At 39.7% G+C, this 21,800-nt stretch overlaps 1 protein-coding gene across 2 annotated transcripts; it reads right to left on the minus strand.

Annotated features, from left to right (window-relative positions):
- Position 1: 1 nt before the first annotated feature.
- LOC117544800 (tyrosine-protein kinase yes-like) lies at positions 2-19,490 on the minus strand. 2 transcript variants are annotated; one of them, XM_034214229.1, is made up of 12 exons: positions 18,965-19,490; positions 11,401-11,696; positions 9,566-9,665; positions 8,742-8,840; positions 8,445-8,548; positions 7,147-7,296; positions 6,669-6,824; positions 5,227-5,406; positions 4,412-4,488; positions 4,002-4,155; positions 2,370-2,501; positions 2-1,378 (listed from the first exon to the last, which is right to left on the minus strand). In XM_034214229.1, the coding sequence occupies exons 2-12, from the start codon at positions 11,681-11,683 to the stop codon at positions 1,170-1,172; spliced, it is 1,644 nt and encodes a 547-aa protein (XP_034070120.1). In that variant the 5' UTR covers positions 11,684-11,696; positions 18,965-19,490; the 3' UTR covers positions 2-1,169. The 2 variants fall into 2 exon arrangements, with proteins under 2 accessions (XP_034070120.1, XP_034070121.1); XM_034214230.1 differs by lacking the exon at positions 18,965-19,490 and adding an exon at positions 17,993-18,089.
- Between the last annotated feature and the right edge of the window lie 2,310 nt (positions 19,491-21,800).

Below are 21,800 nucleotides of genomic sequence, written 5' to 3' on the forward strand. Positions count from 1 at the left end.
ACTTTGTAAAATCACGTCTTTATTGTACAAATACCTCTCCACCCACAACCTCCCTCCCAAATATAATTTGCAATCATGTCCATTTTCTTAATAATCTTACAAAATGAGGATTGTATAATATACAAAGCTCTTCTTTACAAGCTCAGTCATCAATTAGTGTTAAACCCCCTTATAATACTGCCCTAAAGAGTCAATACAGGAACCAAATGCAAAGATAAAAGGACTGTAAAAAACTGTCGACATTGCTATACAAAGTTTCTGCAGAGCCACCTTAGATACATGAGCAGGAAAGAGTCCCAAGTGCTTCATTCAGTCACATTGTAGAAGATAAAAAAATGTCCAACCAGTTTATATGGTGGCTTTTTCATGAAATGTCATTGTGGCTTGGCAAGAAGCCGCAAGTCCACAAGGTTCATCACTGTTTAACTCACTGACACATTACACACACTGTTTTTATGTAAGTGTGTGTCTGTCGTGATTGCAGTCAGATTATACAACCAGGGCAGCGATGAACACAAAGAATTATGGCAATGTTATAAAAAGTCTTAGCAGAGATTTCGGCACGAGATGGACAGTCGGGAAAGTCTCCCAATGAAGCAATACAACCATGTCCATGTGATATGAATAAAATGTGATAATTCATGTGATAAAAAGAAAATACTAAGGAAAATAATATAAAAAGCAAAATGTTCAAAATTCATAAAATATCATGTCACAGATAAACACTAAAAAATTGCACTGAAGCTGATGTAATTAAAGTTAAGCTGTATGGGATTTAATCACTGTAAATGGACTGTGATAATGACCATCAGTCCCCTGAGAGCTGCTCTCTATTAGTTTAATATATTATCTCTGTTAATAATTAATCGTTCCAATGCATAATTTACCAATTTACTACAAAATAATACAATTTGGGGGTGAGTGGAGTGTGAAAGCTCCACATTAAACCACATAGAGGCCAAAAAAAACATAATAGTACCATGAATGAAAAAAAATATATATGAAATGATGGCGGACGCTGAAAGCAAAAGAGAAAAAAAAAATGAAGAACAAGTAGTGGTTAATGCAACTGGTTATCCTGGATTCCAGTTGACTTTGTGAAGTTCAATATTTAAGAGCTCACGTCTTTCAAGCAAGTGTGCTTCGAGGTGTTTCAGAGTGAAGGCAGGCTATAGGTTCTCTCCAGGTTGGTACTGAGGCTCTGTGGAGGTGAAATAGTCCTCCAGGAAGGACTGCAGGTACTCGAAGGTGGGCCTCTCGTCAGGGTCCTTCTTCCAGCAGTGCTTCATCATCTCGTGCAGGGACTCGGGGCAGCCCTGGGGACAGGGCATGCGGTAGCCGCGCTCCACCTGCTCCAGCACTTCGCGGTTCACCATGCCTGAGAGAGAGACGGGAGGTAGAAAGGACTGTCAGAGCTCTCTTTTCGGAGAGGGGTTAATCATTTCTTAGTAGAAGGAATGTTACAAAATGTGAAAAATGGACAGTGAAAGAGTGATTTAAAAACAGCAGCTATTTAGCATTTTTCTTCTTGAGAAATGGTGATCAGATTTGTTCATTGAATTCTAAGTTAGAGGACACCAGGAGACTGTTGGCTTAAATTATCATAGAGACTGAAACAGCTAGCCTGACTGTGACTGACAGTAACAAAACCCACCTGCATCCCTAAAGCTCATTGTTGTTGTTTTGAATGTGCATACATACATTGGTGTATTGATGTCCTCATATAACATTACTGCAAGACATCTGAGTGTTTCCCAAAATGTCAAAATTGTACACAGAGTTACAAACACCAACACAGTTTTGTTGTTTTTGGCAAGATCTTTGGCACTAAGTAGTATTTGCAGAAGTGTTTTTGGATCTCACTTCTCAGAAAGCATTTGTGGGAATACCAAAGGTACCCAGTTTGTAAAAATACCAATATTACATACCTTCATCAGTCACTGAATAGACGTTTATTCAAATGAGAATTTAGAGATTATTTCTATCTAAATCGATCAATATTTAAAGTATAGTACCGTAAGTACACTAATCAATTCATGTCAGTGCTACATCTAATAGAAAGTGGAGCCGTGCAAAGGTGGTGCAGCAGACTGCAGGCACTGCTCCCCAGGGCAGTGTCAATCTGGCAGATGGTTATAAACAAGAGCGGTGTTCAATCTCCTGATCGTCCTCCACCAGATGGTCTCATCTAATCTGTGTGTGTGTTCCCCCTGCAGAGGCATAAACAACCAGTGCAGACAATGTCAGACGGCGTCACTCCAGCCTCAGACATTAACCGACAGACTGAAGGCTGATATCCCCGCCCTCTGACGCTGCCCTGCGGATGTTTTCTCGTCCTGTGTGTGTATGAGCGTGTCACTGTCACTTACCTGGGTAGGGCACTCTGCCTTTGGTGACGAGCTCGGTGAGAAGGATCCCAAAGGACCACACGTCTGACTTGATGGTGAAGCGGCCGTACAGCGCAGCCTCTGGGGCCGTCCATTTAATGGGGAATTTGGCTCCTGTGACGTGATGGAGAGGAGAGGGGTGAGGTGATTCCACTAGAGGGCGTATGCCTCCATGTCTGGCTCTATTTTCAGTTATTAACAATGGCCATAGTGACCAACAATAGGCCTTTCTCACAGCAGAGAGACTTGTCATAGAAGGAAAAGCAGTGAGGCACAGGTGTTACTAATAACACTAACGAGGGCTTGAAATGAGAGCAGCTAAATGGAATTCAGCAGTAATTCATTTAAGTATTTACACCTGTGCTTTTCCTGATGGAACAAGTCAAATATTATCTCTTATAAAAGCAAATTAGATCATAAAGACCATATTATATTCAGTCCTCTATTTAGCTTGTAAATACCTATCAGAATCTCAAATTAGAATGTTCAAGGGATAGGTAAGACTATAAAAGATATATTTAAGGTGTGTTAATGTGTTTTATCCCTTAAATGGGCATTCAATATTTGGGAAAATTAATAGAAAAAGTCCTTAGATTTGGCTTTTGTTTGCCCCAAGTTCTTGGAAATGTATATTTGCCATTATTTAAAGGCAAAAGACGAGTAATGGAACATGTATGCGCAGCAGTAGATTCATAACATATTATATATCCCTTCCTCACGAGTAACAATTTGATATATTTACAAAGGTGTGGAAGGAAAATTGGATAAATGCAATAAATGGTTGAGTCTCTTATTTCCAGAAAACGTATTTTGCAAATGCTACCACAAGTCTTGCAGTAAACAGTGTTCTACTGAAGATACAGTCCTTATGTAAATTCACCAACATGTGAGGATGAATCAAAGTAAAACTGGGATTGGAAGTTGCAACTGCTAAATATTTAAAATGGTACTTTTTCAAAGCTGTAGTACAAACAACATGACATTAATCCCCCCCTGTTGAACATTCAGTTACATGCTGAACATCAGCAAGTAAACATCATTTTTAGCATTGAATCGCTGTCGACTATTTTGCTACTTCCCCTGAGATGCTTGCATGGCTGTAGACTCAATAGGTATATTATGTTTTATGACAGCTCATCTGCTTTATATGATCCTTTATTGTCCATTAATACTTTTTATTTACTTTGATTGTTCCACTCATTTACTGTGGGTATAAACTGTGAATAACTGGCATTGATAAAACAAAAGTGCTATCCTCTTTGGTTTTGGTTGTGTAGCGGTTGAGAACTTCCTTTGTGCGATAAATCGAGCCTTCATTTTCTCAAGAGATCATACCCAATTGCATAATGAAAGCAAGGCTCATAGGGATTATTAGGGATAAGGGACCCTGATGTTTTCATTATTCTATAGCCATTACATAGTGCAATCCAAATGTACTTGATAATGAGAACTGAAAAACCTTTTAAAAAGCAGAAATAGCAGCGAGATGAATTCTCCCAGTGTGTGAAAAGCGCAACTAATCAGACGCAGCAGGAGCATCTGGTTTATCCTAATTCATCATGATAGGAGACAACAGGGGTTCATCTTTGTCTCTCTATGTGTTTGTTTACCCACCTTGCCTGGCTGTGTACTCATTGTCCTCTATCAACCTGGCCAGACCAAAGTCAGCGATCTTGCACACCAGGTTGTCGGCCACCAGAATGTTAGCGGCGCGCAGGTCCCTGTGGATGTAGTTCATCCTCTCAATGAAAGCCATTCCATCAGCGATCTTTAAATAAATACAAAATTGAAAGTGTGTCATGATGGCTGTTATTGGTGAATTGTTTTTTTTAGCTCCCAAAACATCAAGCCCTGCTCCGTCAGGCATAAAGAGTCGGGATCTATTAATGAAAGAACAAAAGCAAACTGAGGAAGACATGTTTACCCGAGGCTGCTGCTCTTCAGAGGCTTAAAATAGTACGCTAAACTTAACATTCACTGACACAAATTTCGCAAACGAGAAACGAAAATGATATATCTCTCACCTGTGCAGCCATGTCCACCAACAAGGGGAGCTTCAGGAATTTACCGTCGCCCTCTTTGAGGTAGTCGAGAAAGCTTCCTATAAAAAAACAGCGACAGTGAGAAGTCGTAAATGCAGTACAGCCATGATATATACTGTAGGAGCAATAAAAGGCCCGCAATACCAGTTGCATAACATTGTGCTGCTGTGGGGAATATTCGTATCTAAATGAATTCCTAGATCCTTACTAGACCTGGTTAGGATTTAAAGTGAATATCTAAGTAAGCATGCATTAAGGAAACTGTGAAAAATACTACAGCTCAGATCAAACCAAAGAGTATATCAACAAACTGTAGGCATTTAGACATGCATGCAGACAGAAAGGCATGTCAAAGAGTGAACATTTACACACACATTAATCTAAAAAAAACAAGCATTGCAGCGGAAGCAATAAAATAATCCCACTGAACTACTGCAGCTTTCAATTAAACATCCTAGTTGCAGGCCTCAGGGAACCACAAGGGACCTTCAAGGACTTTCAATCTGTGCAGCACATTAATTAAGACATCCATAAAATCTACATTTTTCCTTGAAGGAAATCTCCATGTTTAAATCTGACTTGTGTTAAACCAAGGCTGTGTGATCAGTTGCCTGAAAAGTCTCTAGGCTAAAATGATGCTTTGCTTTTCTGTAAAAATAGATCGAATCAGTGTCATGTAACAGGAAACAGCTGAGTCTTGTTATTCCCCAGGGTTGAGAGTTCTGAGAAATTCAATTGAATTGCTAATCATAAATACCAGTCAGCAGTTTATAAAATCAGGTTTATATTAGATGTACCTTTGGCCATGTACTCTGTGACGATGTAGATGGGTTCCTCGGACACCACGGCATACAGAGGCACCAGTTTGTCGTGCCGGAGCTTCTTCATGATCTGAGCCTCTTGGAGGAAGGCCTCAGGAGACATTGTGCCCGGCTTCAGCGTCTTTATGGCCACCTTTGTGGTGCCGTTCCACGTGCCTGGAAGACAAAGATAGGGGAGAGAACGCCCACAGGTCGCAGGGGTAATCAGTGTTGTTAATGGGCTGGGAGCGAGATGTATCATTAATTAGGTCTTGTAATTGCTCAGACATGTGCTGTCATGCATGCACTCCCCGACGAAATGGGATGCCTGGGATGAGCTGAGTTACAACAAAAAAAGGAAGGTACAAATAAGATTGGCTGGAGCTGAGTGAGATGATCTCTGGAGATAAAGAGAATTCAACAAACAGAGGAAGCAACTGCAGGAAGTGAATTATTCCCAGGAATGGACAAAAATAGACTCAATAAATACAGGCATCATTGTGTGTGTGATTTATGCACATAATCTTTGCATTTCCTACATTATACCATTGTTGTTGTTGTTATAATATAAATATATAATGTTGTTATAACATTTAACAAGGTCGATTACCAGCTGCTACTTGTTTTTAAATGGCTTTATACTGTAACAACCACATGCAATAAATACCGTTACTATTTATTACTTTTACCTGGCTGCTACTCAATTACTTTTATTTGTGTCAGTTACTCAGTGGTTGAATGTGCTAAAGTACATCTACTTAAGTACTTTAGGACACATTTCAGGTACATCTACCTGAGTATATTAATTGTATGCTAATTCCCACTTATACTTCGCAATATGGTACTTTTTAACTTCATTTATATCAAATGTTTTAGTTACTCGTCATTTTATAGATTCAGATTATTAGCAAATTAACCATATTCATTAACTAATACAAAAGATTGACTTCATTTTAGGTTAAGATATCCAGCAGATGTGATAGACATCGTCAAATAATATCATAATGAAGAAATTCAATTTATATATAATTCTGAAATGGGCTATTACACACAATAACTACTCTTACTTCCGTTACTTAAATATATTTTGATTACTTTTGTACTTTTACTTAGGTAAGAATTTCAATACAGTACTTCTTACTTGTAACAGAGTAATTTTACAACTTGGTATTGCTAATTTTACTTAACTGAGTAATCTTTCCACCAATGCACTTACTTTAATAATTACATGTTTCTACCTTGGATGTGTACGTATTTGATTCTTATTTTATTAACGAGTGCTTGCCTCTTTATTTAATATCTTGGTTTACTCACTAATTTAGATTCTTATGTATCTGGGCTGCCTTGGAATTTCAACATGTAGGTAGTTAAAAAACTGCATGAGGCAATAAAGCATTCTCTGAACGTGTTCCTGCGTGTCTCGTCTGCGTTGCTCTTACCCATCCAGACCTCTCCGAAGCAGCCCTGGCCCAGCTTGAGCTCCAGTCTCAGGGACTCCCGGGGGATCTCCCAGGCATCTTTAGCCAGCCCCTGGGTCTGAGGCTTGACTGTCGGGCAGACCGCGGTCAGCCTGTGGCAAAGCCCGTCAGCGTGCTCTGTGAAGATTACAACGCTACATTACACCCAGCAGCGACACAAACAGATACACACACCCACATGAACCATCAGGGTACAGCGTTTTAAAGGCAATCTGTTTCATGCATCGATTCATTCCATTTTATGTGGATGAATACATGTTCTTACACTTACTTTGATGAAATATAAATGAGGGGATTTTTACAACACTGATACCCTCTCCAGAGTCAGACGAGAAATGAATAGGGTAAATAGAGATTTAACCTCAACTCTCCTCATGCAAGGTTTAAAATCCTAACTGCTCCAACAATAGTTATTGTTACACCAGTGCAAGCTACATACCTGTGTAGTGCTTGACAAGCTTCTGTAGTGTGTCAAACTGTGCCCGGGTAGTGATGTAGTATCCTCCGCTGTCAAGCTTGCGGATCTTGTAGTGTTTCACATTGTCCCCTTTGGTTTCATCCCAGTCTCGTATGGAGAGAGAATAAGCACCTAGAGGAGACGAGGGAAATGTCCTTCAACATTCAAAACAAAAGTGTCAAGTGTGGTTACTATAAAATATAGCATTTTTTAATTAAGCCTTCTCCAGATCCATATATTAACTTTACAGGTGCTGAATAAAGAAACACACTTAAGGTAGACCTCAGAACACTCATTCTCAGACATTGCACCATAAGTGCAATGTCTGAGAATAATACATTTAGATTGAATTTGTACTCTTGTAAATAAAATGTATTGGAAGCTAACAGAACAGGTTTTCTGTACACTTAATGCTGCTTGTTGGTTATTTACTCTTGTCTATCTAGCACAAATATCAGTACTAGCATCATATTAGCATTTTTCGTTTAGCATGCTAACATTAGCTTTAAGCAAATTCAGCATTCAAAACCTTCACAAAGCAGCTTGCATTGCTTTAGACCCTTGTTTGTGTGTCTTCTTTGTTCCTTTTAACTCCCATACATTCTGTCTTTGTTTTCATGAAAAGTGCTACACAAAACAAAGTTTGCTTTGCAAAACGTGATATCAGCTGACGTTGCTTAGAGGAAGTCGGTCAGAAGAGCTTTGTTTTTGCATTTAGGAAAGGGGTAAATGTATCATCATGTTCATATTTACCACAATCTGTAGTAACACAGTATGACTGGATGCTTCATACTAACTTTTTTGCCTTTTTAATCAAAAGACATTTTCTGATGCAGTTAGATGAAGAAGAATGGGATGAAACCCCTCTTTAATGGTCACACATGTGACATTTGGCCTCTGCTTTTAACCCAACCTAGTACCAGGAGTCTAGTACTAGGAGCAGTGGGCAGCTATTGTACAGCGCCCGGGGAGCAATGGGAGTGGGGGGCACGGGGGTTGTCCGGTGTCTTGCTCAAGGGCACCACGGCAGGGCCAAGGAGGTGAACTGGGGACCTTTCCAAGTAGCAGTCCACACTCCATATTTAGGTCTGTTCGGGGACTTGAACCGGCGACCCTACGGCTCGCAGTCCAAGCCCCTACTGACTGAGCCACTGCCGGACTGTAGCGATGATTATAACAGGAGTGTTTTGTGTCCATTCCAGCTTAAAGTACTCCTACTTCACACAAGCTCCATTTCTCCAAGCAATTTCCACAATACTTAATAAAGAAGCTATCTTAACCTTTAGTAGTTTCACTTTCTCGTGCCAGGAAAGTTCCTCGTTGGTTTCCTGTATTCAGCAGCAACCTCTCAGCATCTTTGCGTCCCATTTTACCAAAGTACCACCTGTCAAGCGAAAGAAAATACTTTAAATAACAGCCAAACCCACGGTTTAAGTGGTGACTGAGGATCTGAAGGCTGAAAATCACATATATCTGTGTGCTTATTGTAAGCCACGTGAGATGGGATCATGCTAGTGTTATTAGCCTCCATGTGCAGTCCCTGTAGATGGGGTAATGAGGTTATAACAAGGCCTTACTCTTCAGCCTGGATGGAGTCAGCAGGGGCCACATAATTGCTGGGGATGTAGCCATTTCTCCCGGTATTGATGGAGCGAGCCTCCCACCAGTCTCCCTCTCTGCAGGAGGAAAAGGACACAGGAGAGATGAGACAAATTACTTTACATCCTGCTATGATTGATACTCTTGATGAAAAGTGGTTAATAAGGGATAATAATTAATAATTTGGTCTGAAAATTATCCTCACTTTAGGCAGCAGGGTTGCTTATGGTAACAATTAAAAAAGGTACAAAGCTTTTTATGTAATTTGTTCTGCATTCATTTAATTCTGCCGAATCAAATTTGGAGCTGTCTTTGAAGTATGAGGTAGGACTGAAAGCATCGTCACAATGAGGATTGAATGACTCTAATCTACTTTACATTACAATGCTCTAACCTCAGGCGATGTTTCTGCCGCAGCATGGATCAAATAAAAGATCCACAGCGCTGTGCAGAAAGCCAGCAACAGGAAACAAGTTGCAATCAAACGCATTCATGAATACGGAACAGGTGCAGTTTGGGGATTACTGCTGGAAAAATAGACTTTTCATCACAATATAACAGCTGCGGTACTTTCAAGGAAACATATTTCAAGTAGAAGGGCACCTGCAATCCTTCGCAGAGGCCTTCGCTATCTTACAACGTAAATCAAAGAGGAAAATAAATGTTGTATCAACCTCATCTGCTTCACAATGTAATGGGTTCTTCCCCGCATGTGCTTCATCCTTTCCAACAAGGTTCATAAAATGGAGTTTTCTTTTAATTCTGCTGACAATCAGACCCTAGAAACTGCACAGAAGCTTACGTATTGTTGATGATCTGGAATCGGTCTCCTTTTTTAAATGAAAGATCATCAGATGTCCTAGCTTCATAGTCATACAAGGCCACAAAGAATGTAACACCACCTGAAATAAAACACAAAACAGACCGACATGTATTGACTATAAACACACATAATAGCAGAGGACAGAGTTAGTATGAAGCTTGAGAGGAACTGCAGGTAGGAAACAGAAGTGTTTGTTTGTGTGGGTGACTGTTTAAAGGGCAAGCAAGGAAGCTAAATTCGTCTCGCCAAGGTCTGAGAGCTCATACTGTATTGATTTCCCTCGGTTTATAATAATATTGTATTTTCCCTGCATGGAAATATGACTGTGACTAAACTCAAGTCACAAGCCACAGGAGAGTCAGTATATTAAACAGGTTTTTAATAGAAACATCTGTCTAACAGTCATAATCTAGATTCCATTAGCAGTATTAAATGTGTAATAGTCAGAAGTCATAGTTCTGTAAATTATGGTATGCGTAATTTCATCTCTCCCTCCCATAGTGAACCTGTAAAACCTATACTGTACAGCCACACCCCCACACAGATGACATTCATATCCCCACCGCGGACAACAATGCTGTCAACAATAATCCCATTATCTCTGCAGAAAGCTAACACCACGGCATGTGCCACCTTCGCCCCTCTCTGAGAGCAGATAATCCAGCGTGGCGGAGGATTACAACCCAAATCCCGCCGAAACATCTCTTTGCACTTTGCATCGCTGTAAGCTGCTCAGACACATTTAGGGTGATCAGGGGTGATAACAGGTTCCGTGTCAAATCTAACAAGGAAAAGCTAGTTAAAACAACAATGGCTGGGGCATTAGCCGTGACACCGACATGTCGGATCAGCATACTGACCACTTTAAGCTCAGGGTTAAGTATGTTTGTATGTTTTAACCCATTTACTGTAATCAAAATGATTACTTCATTAGTACACATTAGTGTTTTATTATCTCAGTTAACATTATGTCTGTGTTTTCTTTTGTAAATGCAGATTAGCCAGAAGAGTCTGACAATAAGCTTTCAAATCAAGACACAATTTGTTTTGCAGCTGGTTGATCATAACCCAAGGTTTTGGACAGAATCATTGTGTTAGATCAGGGGATTTCAAATGTGGAGCCCTCAGGCAAAGACTGGACAGAGCAAAGGTATTTAATCACAAGGCACTCAATAATCAAAGATAGCCATACTGCTGTTGGACATAACAATAGACTACACCAAATACTTTAAAAAGATTATGTCCTAAAGCATTTACTTAATTCTATCTCTGGAAAAGTAGGTACAAATATAACATTCACCAAAACTACTGTACCTCTGAACTATCTTTTTAACCAAATCACACTTTTAACTAATGTTATTTTCCTTTACTTCCATTCACTAAACCACCATTGAAATAGTTTGGAAAATCCCTGTGGAAAACATCCTCACACTTTGAAAACCTCTCTGCATGACAGAAAGCAGAAATGTCATCCAGCTCTAAAGCCGAAGCATTTATGAAAATGATGAAAAACAAGATGGATTACACATCTGTAGCAACTCAAGTCTCTAAAATATGATTCATAATAATATATATAAAAAACATGGCATTACAGATTGACTACCATATGGTATTATGGAAATACTACAGCAGAAAGCTGATTGAGGAATGCAAAGCTTATGAGAAGATAAGAAAAATAGATTCAAAACCCGATGGTAAGCTTTACAGGAAATACGGTCAGCAAGAAAGCAAAGGGGCTACAAAATCATGTATGCATAAGTGTGTCATTCAGCTCTCCATTAAGTCCATTATCAGCATTGTATGACCCTACTCACTTGAGACGGCGCCAGAGAACGAGTTGGACACAGGGCCGGTGAAGGACGCCCCTCCAAAGGGAGACATGGCAGACGAGCCTCCAAACGGCATGAGGGTGTGGTTGAAGTTCCCAGTCCCAGAGCCTGAGGAGGGGGCTTGGTTCTGCTGCAGCTGGGTGGGGTCCGGTCCGTAGTGACCCACGTGAGGTGTGGTGATGGTGGAGTTGGGGTCTGACGCTGCGGAATTATCTGGCCGATACTTCATGGTAGGACCTTTGTCCTCTTTGCTCTTAATGCAGCCCATCGTCTCGCCCTGCCTGGACAGACACAACACAAATTCCTCTATTTAATTCCAGCAGATTGAAGAACATCACATTATCTCACTGTTGATACATATTAAATGACGGGCCTAGGGAGGTGAGGGATGAAATATTGCAACATAAGGTGCTTGCATGCGTTATGAAACAAAAATCAAACGACCTGATATTTTTCTGTTAATCATTTTGTTGTTGTGACGTGCTAGGACCGTAAGCCATGTGGTAACTGGGACATATGGGTTAAAGACAAATCCGCTTTCAACCACGCACCACTCAAACGTGTAGAGCACGCATGTTTAGGGTATGACAACCGCAAAGCAGAGGGATGAAAAGGCGATTATCATTCTATATTGTTTTGATCTATTACATGGCATTGTTGTTACATAAAGAGATCACTTGTTATTTACATACAAGTGACAGATTAAAACAAACGTAAAGCCTTTGTGTCTTGCAATAGAGAACATTCTCTGTAATATTAAAGCTGTATTTTACATTGATGCCTTGTTGTGATTGAAATTGTTCCTTTCAGGGGCCCACAAGGAATTGCTAAAAAAGCTTACTGCGAACAAAACAAGGGGCCCAAGGGTTCAAGGCCAGAACAGTTTGACTTTCATATTTGTTGGTTGTAAAGTCTATCCAATGACATGCAAAATAACCATAAAGATAAGCAAAATGACTGCATGAGAACACACAATGACTACAAAGGTGAAAAGAATGTCCTTGACTTGACTGAAAAAAAAGAAAAGTTACCACAAAGAGATGTAAAATGACTAGAAAGAGATCAACACAACTAAAAGGAAACGCAAAATGAATCCATGCAGATGCAAACCAACCACAATGACTCGAAATATATCAAAGAGATATAAAAAGATCTAAAAAAAATAACACTACAAGCAACATCTCTGCGTTGATTTTGTGTCTGAGGTTTGTGGTTCACCAGCAAAGAAATACAGAAACAGTCTGGGTGTCTTGCTCCCGTGTCGAACAATGGGATGCCTTTTACACCTATGAACTATGAACCCAGGGGCCCATTGATGCTGACCATGCTACACGATTTAAACATCCGTGTGCCTCCATCTGCATGATTGTCATTCCTCCTTCTAACGTAATTTGTCCGAAGTCCCACTGAGGCATTCTTTTGTGAGGTGAAGGCTCGGAAAATGTGGATGCAATCAGACACGCTCGTAAAGAAGTCTAAGCCCAGGGAGATCAGAACATTTTCATTCTCCAAGAACAACAGCTGCGCGAGGAGCAAGGTACTGAACAGCCTTGTGGCACAGTTGTAGGCAGGAGTGACAAGATAACAGGCTAACAATCATGGGTCTGTGAAATGGAATAGGATCAACTGATGCACCTTTCACTGATTTTGGAACAGTGGCCTTGATGTTTGGTGCTGGGAGGGATTTTATTCCCATCGGAAAAGAAGGAGGGGCGCATTCGAGAGTTCATTGAGTTCTCCAGATGAACTGCCAAAGAAATCAACGAAATGGGGACAAACCACAAAAGACTTCTAAGATTATCTTTGCTCAAATAAAAAAAGTACAAAACCGTTGAAATATTAGGTTTCGGCTCGTGCTGAGCACACGCCATTTTATGCGTCTTCAAAAAGGCTAATAAATCTAAACTCAGATGTTAGATCTAGAGCCAATAAGTTGAGAATGTTGGCATGGAAAACAGACGTTGCATTTTCAAGCCAACATTTCCGTTAACCTCCTGACAAAACCAGTGTCATGGAAAGCAGAGAGCTTCACTCAGTAGCTCATTCAACTACTGTGGGCTTGTGTTTCATCATCAGACGGACGAGAGTCTGGCTCGTTGGGTTAGCAGTGAACTAAACACGCTTTGAAACACTGGACAGAGTCCCAGAAATATTTGCAATATAAAGATGGAATGATGTCCCGGCCAAAATTGAGACATGAACCGACCACAATTAAAAATCGAATACTGAGCTGAAAGTAAGGAGCATTAAAGGCAATACAACCCTTGGAAATCATACATACATTGTAATTTAGGATTATACAGTAGATGTGACGGTAACAGAGGATTTGAAGGAATCATACACATGTACTGCTATACAAGCACCTCTCCAAGCACCAGTCCACACTTCCTATATTTTGATCTGTTCGGGAACTAGCCACCCTCCAGGTCCCCAAATCCTGACGCCCATGGCTTAGTATATGAAGATGGCTAAATACTGATGAAAATAAAATAAAAATCAACACTTATAGTCTTATACTGTGTAAAAATACAAATAATTTGCAGGGTTGGGTTGTTTTTGCTGTGGCAATGTCTGTCTGTTGGTTAGTAGGCTACTGCACACCACCTAACTGAAATATCTTAACAGCTATATGTTCTACAAATATGAAAGATTCCTACACATTATAAATGCGAATCACTATGTTAATACCCTTACACTTGTGCCATTACCAGGTCACGATTTGAATTTGACAAACACTCTGGTTTATGACCAAATAGGCTACCTGGAGAATTTGGGTAAAGGCTTATTAGCAAATGTTAGCTTCGGCATCCTGTTAGCATAGTGATGCTAGTATTTAGCTCAAATCACCACAGTGCCTAAATACAGCCACAATGAGCTGTACTCTTTTTGTCATCAAAAACAGAACACTGAGTTATTTGGCTTCGGTACAGTGTAAATAAGGAAGGAATTATAAAGCAACAAATCATGTTAGCAAAAGTGTTAGCTGCTAACAGAAGACCTAATCTGGACCTGTTCTGCAAGATAAAACAATGGTCTCAGAAACTAAGATAAACTGTATCTATGGAATCCTTTCACAGAGCATTTTCTGCTTTATGTTTTTAGTTTTAAGCAGCATTAAAAATGATAGAAAATCCCAACAGAGGTAGAGCGCTGCTAGCTTATCTGTCAGCAGACAGGGTGTGTACTAACACACATGTTCCGTCTTCTTGTGATATATGAACTGCACTACACTACAAAGATAAAATGATATCTACTGGAGGAGTGCACATAAAAACACAATATCCGAGCCAGACCATTCCCTCAGAATCCAGGGTGATAAGCACAGCACTGCAAAGCAACAGAGTGATATAACATTCCCATTAGTGGCTGTGTGGGCATAAATAAAATGGTTTAGATTGAGTCCAGGAGAGAAACTGAGGAGGGGAACAGCAGGTTGGTTGGATGAGGGAGGGAGGGGGAAACCAGGCAGACAGTGCCAGCTCTACCAGCTTGAACTAGGAGGATTATGAGGATGGAGGATTTACCCTAAGAGGATAATAACAGAAAACAACCAAACCACCAGGGCCTGGAGCTGAAACAGAGCCCACCCCAGACTCTAACCTGCACATGGTCATTTAGGCCTTTGATAAATCACATAATGACACCCTCGAGTTTGTCACACCAAAGTTAGAATACACAGTGGATGACGTGAAAAAGAATGCAACAAACATATTGTAACTTGGATAGCATGTAAGGTCAATAAAGCTAGAAGCGCCATTGAAAGGTGTCAGCAATGTATCACACTCAGTCTTTTAAATAAGGGAAGTCCAAAACAAGTCTGAATGTCAAACATCACTGACTTTTATATCCAAGTTTATACACTGAAAAGCTCATTCTTGAACAGCAGAGCTATTTACTAACAAACCAGAGGGAAATCTGCCTTGCTGCTAAATATAGTAACGTATTCTTAATGCTGACAACATCCCACTGCCCCCAGGATGATAACATGACCTACAACAGCACATCGCATGAGCTGAGAAGAGAAGACTTTCAGTTGCACCAGTTAGAGCCACGCAGAAACGATAAGAGAGGAAGGTGAAGAGTTTAAATGAGGATGTTTACATGTCATAATAGAATATGCTGTATACAGAGGCTACTTCCTCTATCTGGTTGGAAATGTGACAGAATCTGACAAGAGGTTCAATCGAAGCACTGATTTGAAACGGACTGTTCCAAATGATCCGCTAAAGGCAAATATATCTCAGCCGACAACTTTGAAATCTTGATAACAAAGATGTGTATTCAACGCCACAGAAGTATTTTCTTTAGAGAAAAGAAAAAAAAGAAAGCATAGTGTCGACCTTGGTAGAGAAACAGTTTTTTGGGCCACAGGCTACAGATATCTTTGTTTAATAACTGAGATTGTCAGCTACTGTAGAACTGATATCTGCTGTGTCAAGCAAACAACAGTCCAAACTTAAGCCTAAATATATTCAGTATAAATATCATTTCTGACAAATAAATAGCCTTGAGCGACTTATTGTTGCATCTTTGGACCCTTCTATGTATTAAAAACCTTCCAATGCAGCCAATTCATCCAAAACACATGTCTTGCAAGAACATTAAAACAACTAAATGTGTCCATATGTTCCCCTCCATGAACTTCAGAAGCTCTGTTGACCTGTAACATCTCTTGTCTCTGCTTGTATCCACCTAGAACACACACAAGCCTAACTTTACATACTTCCCTGTTACAGTGATACGCTTAAACCTGCAGTCCTCTTATCACAAACCCTGCTTGCGGTTTCCTCCCCCTCTCCGATCCAAGTGTGAGAATTCCACCCAGGCTTCACAAAAAGCTGATAAGACAGAGACTCACTCGCTGATAGCTGGAACGATGAGGAAGTTTGGTAGCTTGCAGGTCGTGGTTCAGAATTTTAAAGAAGGCTGCAGAGATGAAGTCTCGCTGAGTAAGCTGCGCAGGGTCATCTACAGTATATACGAGCAGTCATAAACTAAGAGACGCCTACAGATTGAATTTCAACAACAGAGAGCTTTGTGTTATCAAATCGGAACGTAATCAGACTGAAAAGGTGCATTTGTAATCTTTCTTTCAGGCACTATACATGTACTAAACCCTGACTTTAGAATAGCTTATTTGCATCTCAGTTGGCCTAAACAGCCTCCCCTGGGGTTTAAGTTATCTAGACTCTGATGAAGTTGACATTTGGCCAGATGAAAGTCAAGTAGTGGACATGAAGGTGGAGTTCCTTCATCCATCAGCCAGCAGCAGTGAAACCCTGCCCAGCATCCCCTCGGACAGCTGTTCGTGGGGAGGGTCTCTGGAGCTTTACTGGCCTTCAGATCTGCAACATATGCTGCCTGCCACCATTTATCACATTCCTCTGATGCCAAAGGGTTAAAACTGTGGCTGCAGAAGAGTCATGTGATGGTCCGACGTGAAGCCTCAGAGTTTTTAAACAAACACCATAAAATTATTCAAACTGGGCGTAGTGTTCTTTTGCACACAAGTAAAATGACTCGGGAAAGAAAAACTAAATATGAAAAACAATGGAAATGAATGGAAGGACTTAAGAGTGCTTGACTATTGACAGATGTCTTTAGCACCAATACATCAGTCCTGGGTAAAAATATGTCACTAATTTGACAACCAGTACTCATTACTCAGTGGTCATAGAAAAGCTTTGTGTTGAGCTCATGTGAGTAATTGTGCTGCCACAGAACAGAGATCACACATTTTCTAGAATAAACAGGTCTTATGGGAGGGACTACCTGGCACCTGAGCTATTTTGAGAGTCTCAGTGTGTCTACAACCATCTATTTGACAGCACGTAACAGGGCTGGGTGTTTGAATTGTCAACATGTAATAAACTGGAAGAGGCTGTTGTCTCTGGAAAAATACAACCAACCCTCACTATTAAATATTGACAAGATTCTCTTAAGAACATCATGTTTTACAAGAACAAGGCAAGCTCTTGCACATTTCTGACTCCACTTTTCTCAAACAATTAGTCAGTAACTTCTCTAAAGCTAGACCATAATCATTTAGGGAGAGAAATCAGCTGCTGCATACAGATTAAATGGCAAACAGATCCCATTCACCGGATTCAAAATAGCTTAATACTGACCTTATTAAGGGTTTCAGGGATCTGCAATTACGTAAATAGTTGTTTTTTTTGGTCAATGTCATTTTAAAAAGGTCAATGTTTAGCTACCTCATGTTACATTAAATGACAATAATATCAACACGCTCAACATGATTTTAAATGTGTGAATAAAAGAGTCCTTCTATCAGATTAATACTTGGTATTTGTGGATATCTTGAGTTCATTTTTAAGATTGTGTATCAAGAGAGAGAGGTTTGCTATCAGCAAGACATCCTGAGGTGAGTTTTCCCATAAACAAACCTTCAGTAAAAAAGAAAAACATTAAGTATATAAACAGGAATTTCAATCTGCCTGAGCAAGTACTCATACAGAGGTCCTATAGGTCAACCAAATCAGTCTATTCAATTTCCAATGGTTCCCCAGCACATATTCATATCACAAATCTTAGAAATCAGAGTCTTCCCCTTTACCTTCCTTCACTCCCAAGTGCACCAGTCCTTATATGGATTGCAGTGATTCAGTCACAGTTGTGCAGAGCTGTTCAGAATAAGCTGTATCCTGACATGTTCTCCAGTCATCTCAAGCATTTGAGTGTCACCATTCCCAAAAGTCCCTGCCCTCAGAGTGGAAGTGGAAGTAGAAGAAGATAGGAACATCATAAAGCCATATCAGGAAGTTTGACTGACAGCATCATCCATAAATTGGAGTGAACTTCTTCTTCCTCCTTAACCTGCTAATCATTAAACAATAATCTATGGGTTAGATATTTGAAATGAGATGGCATTTTTTCTGGAGCTAATTTGACTTTAAATGAATACAATAAGTGGGAAACAGATGCCAAGTGAGAGAATAGTCTACAGATTTGTATCTTTATATATATATCTATTATCCATATATTTCACTTTTCAGTTATTTTTTAAAATTTATATTTCATGATTTCTACAACTATTTTCCCAATTATGTGCAATGCCTTTGTTTTAACATGCTGCTGTAAGGAAATCATTTCCCAATTATCTCATCTTTACATTTATGTATAAGAAAATACAGATTTATTTTGGGGAGGTTAACCCTTTATTTTATTAGCATATTAAATGTGATAGGTCTGTTGAATTATTTATTATAGTGTGAAATATCTGTGCTATTCTGACCTTGTCCTACTTTAAAGTCTGCTATCCGATATGGTCGCATGAATATTCCTGAGGGACTTTAAGCACATGCTGCATCTTCACTGGTATTTTTCTAACCTCTGATCTGATTAATAATAAATGACTCTAGGTTTGCAGGGAGGAATACAGTCTATAATACACCATACAGCCAGGTAGGCTATATGTGTGTGTGATTATCATAAGACACATTCATTCCTTTGTTGATGACAGGTCAGACAGGCGAGCAGCTGGCCCATCCTTACCTTATCCTGCTTACACTTTACTAAGGGTTTTTACCTTCACAAATCCACGTTCTTCTTCTTGTCTTTTCTCCTGTTTTCCCCTTCTCCTCCCGATCAGATCCGGGAAAAAAAAAAAAAAATCCGAGTTATTCCAAACGGGACCGACCCTTCCTCATCCTCACTTCATGCCTCCAGCAGAGAGGTCAGACTTAACGCTGAAGTGAAATCTGTGAGGATCCTCTGTCATTGTCATCGCAGAGGATTAATCCAGCTGCAGCATTTACAAAAAAAAAAGTGAGATCCTGAAGTGTCCCAGCTCTTTGTAGCCTCTACTTCCTTACTACTAAACTTGCATCAACCCCCACACAACAACATGGCCGACCCTGCCTGCGGGACTGGAGAGGCACACAGCTGGGAGATCGGTCCGGTACAGCTGCTCCCAGATCAGCAGGGAGAGGAGGCGATCACACGGAGGAGAAGAGGCCGAATAAAGAACCATTAAAGACGGGATAATGTGAGGGACGAGAGGGCAGAGGAGCTGCAGAGTGGAGGATCAGGAAGGCTGGAAAAAGGGAGGACTCGCAGCGCCTCAATCTGTTCCATTCTCTGTCTCATGCACGGATCGATGGTGACCTCTGCTGGTGGACTGGTGTTACTGCAGCCACACATCTGCAGATCAGATTTATTGACCATGAGGAACTAAACATTTGTTTTATTACTTACTTTTTTTGATGAATTTTAGTCAGCCTGTTTTATGTTTATATTTAATGTATTTTTTCTTATTCTTTTTTATTTTATTGCTCAACTTTAATTGTATTCTTTATTTATTATGGTAGTATTTCTGAAATATGAACTTGAGACAATATTTGATGAATACAATATCCTGTTTGTTTGTACTTTTATTTTATTTTCCAATAGAACAAATGTAAAATGCACTATTGTCCAAACATGTGAACACACAAGGAATTGTCATCTTGTTTTAAATTAATCTTATTTGACTTACACATAAAACAATTTACAGTAAATAGATATAAACATACAGCCAAAAAAAAGACAACGAGTGGCCAAAATCTGATCAGCTCATTTTCAGACAGGTTGTTATATAGATAAGATGGATCAGGCCAAAAAGAGAGAGAATATTTTATCCTGAAACTTTCCAAATCTCTTGTAATGTATGTATAAAAGACATGAAAAAGTGGATTTTGCATAATTTTTGTTGCCATATCTACACTAGCTTCTGTGCATATGACTATAAAGCATTTGAATCCTTTGTGTCTTGTGGTTTTGGTGTAAAGTGTTCTGTTGCGCCTTCCACAGGTGAAAGCTGGAACAGGTTATGTTCAGGCTGTGATGGGTCTGCAGCGATGTTTCCAGCACTCTCCCTAAATTGGTCTAAATCACAATTCAGTGATGGACTGACAGACTGGATGATTGCAGCCTAAATTAAGACCAGCAGTTCCTCGTTTTCATGCAAAACTTACACTAATGCAAAAATAAGATGCTATAATAAAATAACCCTTTAGGAATATTACAATCATGGCCATAGATAGTGTGTACCAATGCTTTATACAGCTTCACTAGTCTATGTGCTTACCTTTAGTTTTTAAAAACATTATATTACTTTTATGTTGATTTGTCCTTAACCTCCCTCCTTACGATCATCGAAACAGCGCCACAAAAACACGTTATTATGTTGATATCGCTTAGTTATAGTTCAATTAAGAAGCAACATGAATCATAAAAAACCATTTTATTGAATGTTTACTGTGATATGTTAAAGAAATAAATCATCAAACATCAATGAAACTCGTTCATTTTGTTGTATTACTGTCAATTGCATCTTCTTGCATCGCTTTTACTGCAGCACTTCCGGACACACACATGTATTGTTGTTAAGGCTGAGTGATAAAATACTTGAATCATGAGACAGTAACCTCAATAAAACTCTTTCAACACAACATGTCAACACCGCCAGGCGCTATAACAAGCTATTGCGCCAACATTAGAATGAGTCATATGTTCTTATTTGGTGATATAAATCACACACACACACACACACACACACACACACACACACACACACACACACACACACACACACACACACACACACACACACACACACACACACACACACACACACACACACACACACACACACACACACACACACACACACACACACACACACAGCTGCTGTTTTCAGGCCCCTCTGTACAAACAGTAGCATTGATGAGTTACTGTAAGGAGCTCTTTTGACCTTATATGGACTTTATGTTACAGCTACTGGAATGTTTTTCAGTTTCATTAAATAACACAGTTTGGGCGAGTACACAATGACAGTAATATTCACCAGGAGATTACTGTAACACTGTCATGGTGGAAAGTTTATTACGATATATTTTGCTATGGTTGTTACAGGAAGGCACTCGTGGTGTGGTGAGTCAGGCATCAGGTTAGGACTGGATCAATATGTTTGCACTTGCAATGCAATTAGATGATGAGTAAGTGACATCCTTAATGCTTAAATATTGATAAAGGAGATTAAAATGATAAAAACTGGTTGAGAAATACCTATTTTACTCGGATTATACAAAGACAACCCTGACCATATTCTGATTATGTGTTTATACTATAAATGAATGTAATGCCAAACTCATTTAAAGTCCAGAAAACAAAAACGTGACATTCATGCCGGCCTTTTTTTAACGGTAATGTGCAGTTTTTGCCTTTATAGGGGAACATCGAAATGTTATTTATACTGTTTTAACCTTTTGAAAACCATCGCCCCATAGCCTAACCATTACGTTCCCAATATTCTTAACACATAGATAATTAAAGCTGTGATAAAGTGATTTTGCTCTATTTACCTTTCCTTTTTGAATTGACTC

This window comes from Gymnodraco acuticeps, unplaced genomic scaffold, assembly GCF_902827175.1.
Source record: "Gymnodraco acuticeps unplaced genomic scaffold, fGymAcu1.1, whole genome shotgun sequence".
Classification (NCBI taxonomy): Eukaryota; Metazoa; Chordata; class Actinopteri; order Perciformes; family Bathydraconidae; genus Gymnodraco; species Gymnodraco acuticeps.

What these genes read in the sequence shown, in the direction of transcription:
- LOC117544800 (XM_034214229.1), bottom strand. Translation starts at nt 11,683, where the DNA reads ATGGGCTGCATTAAGAGCAAAGAGGACAAAGGTCCTACCATGAAGTAT. An exon ending in GTTCTCTGGCGCCGTCTCAA is followed by an intron (nt 9,666 to 11,400) that starts GTGAGTAGGGTC and finishes GTTTTATTTCAG; the next exon opens with GTGGTGTTACATTCTTTGTG. An exon ending in AGGCAGAGTGCCCTACCCAG is followed by an intron (nt 1,379 to 2,369) that starts GTAAGTGACAGT and finishes TCTCTCTCTCAG; the next exon opens with GCATGGTGAACCGCGAAGTG.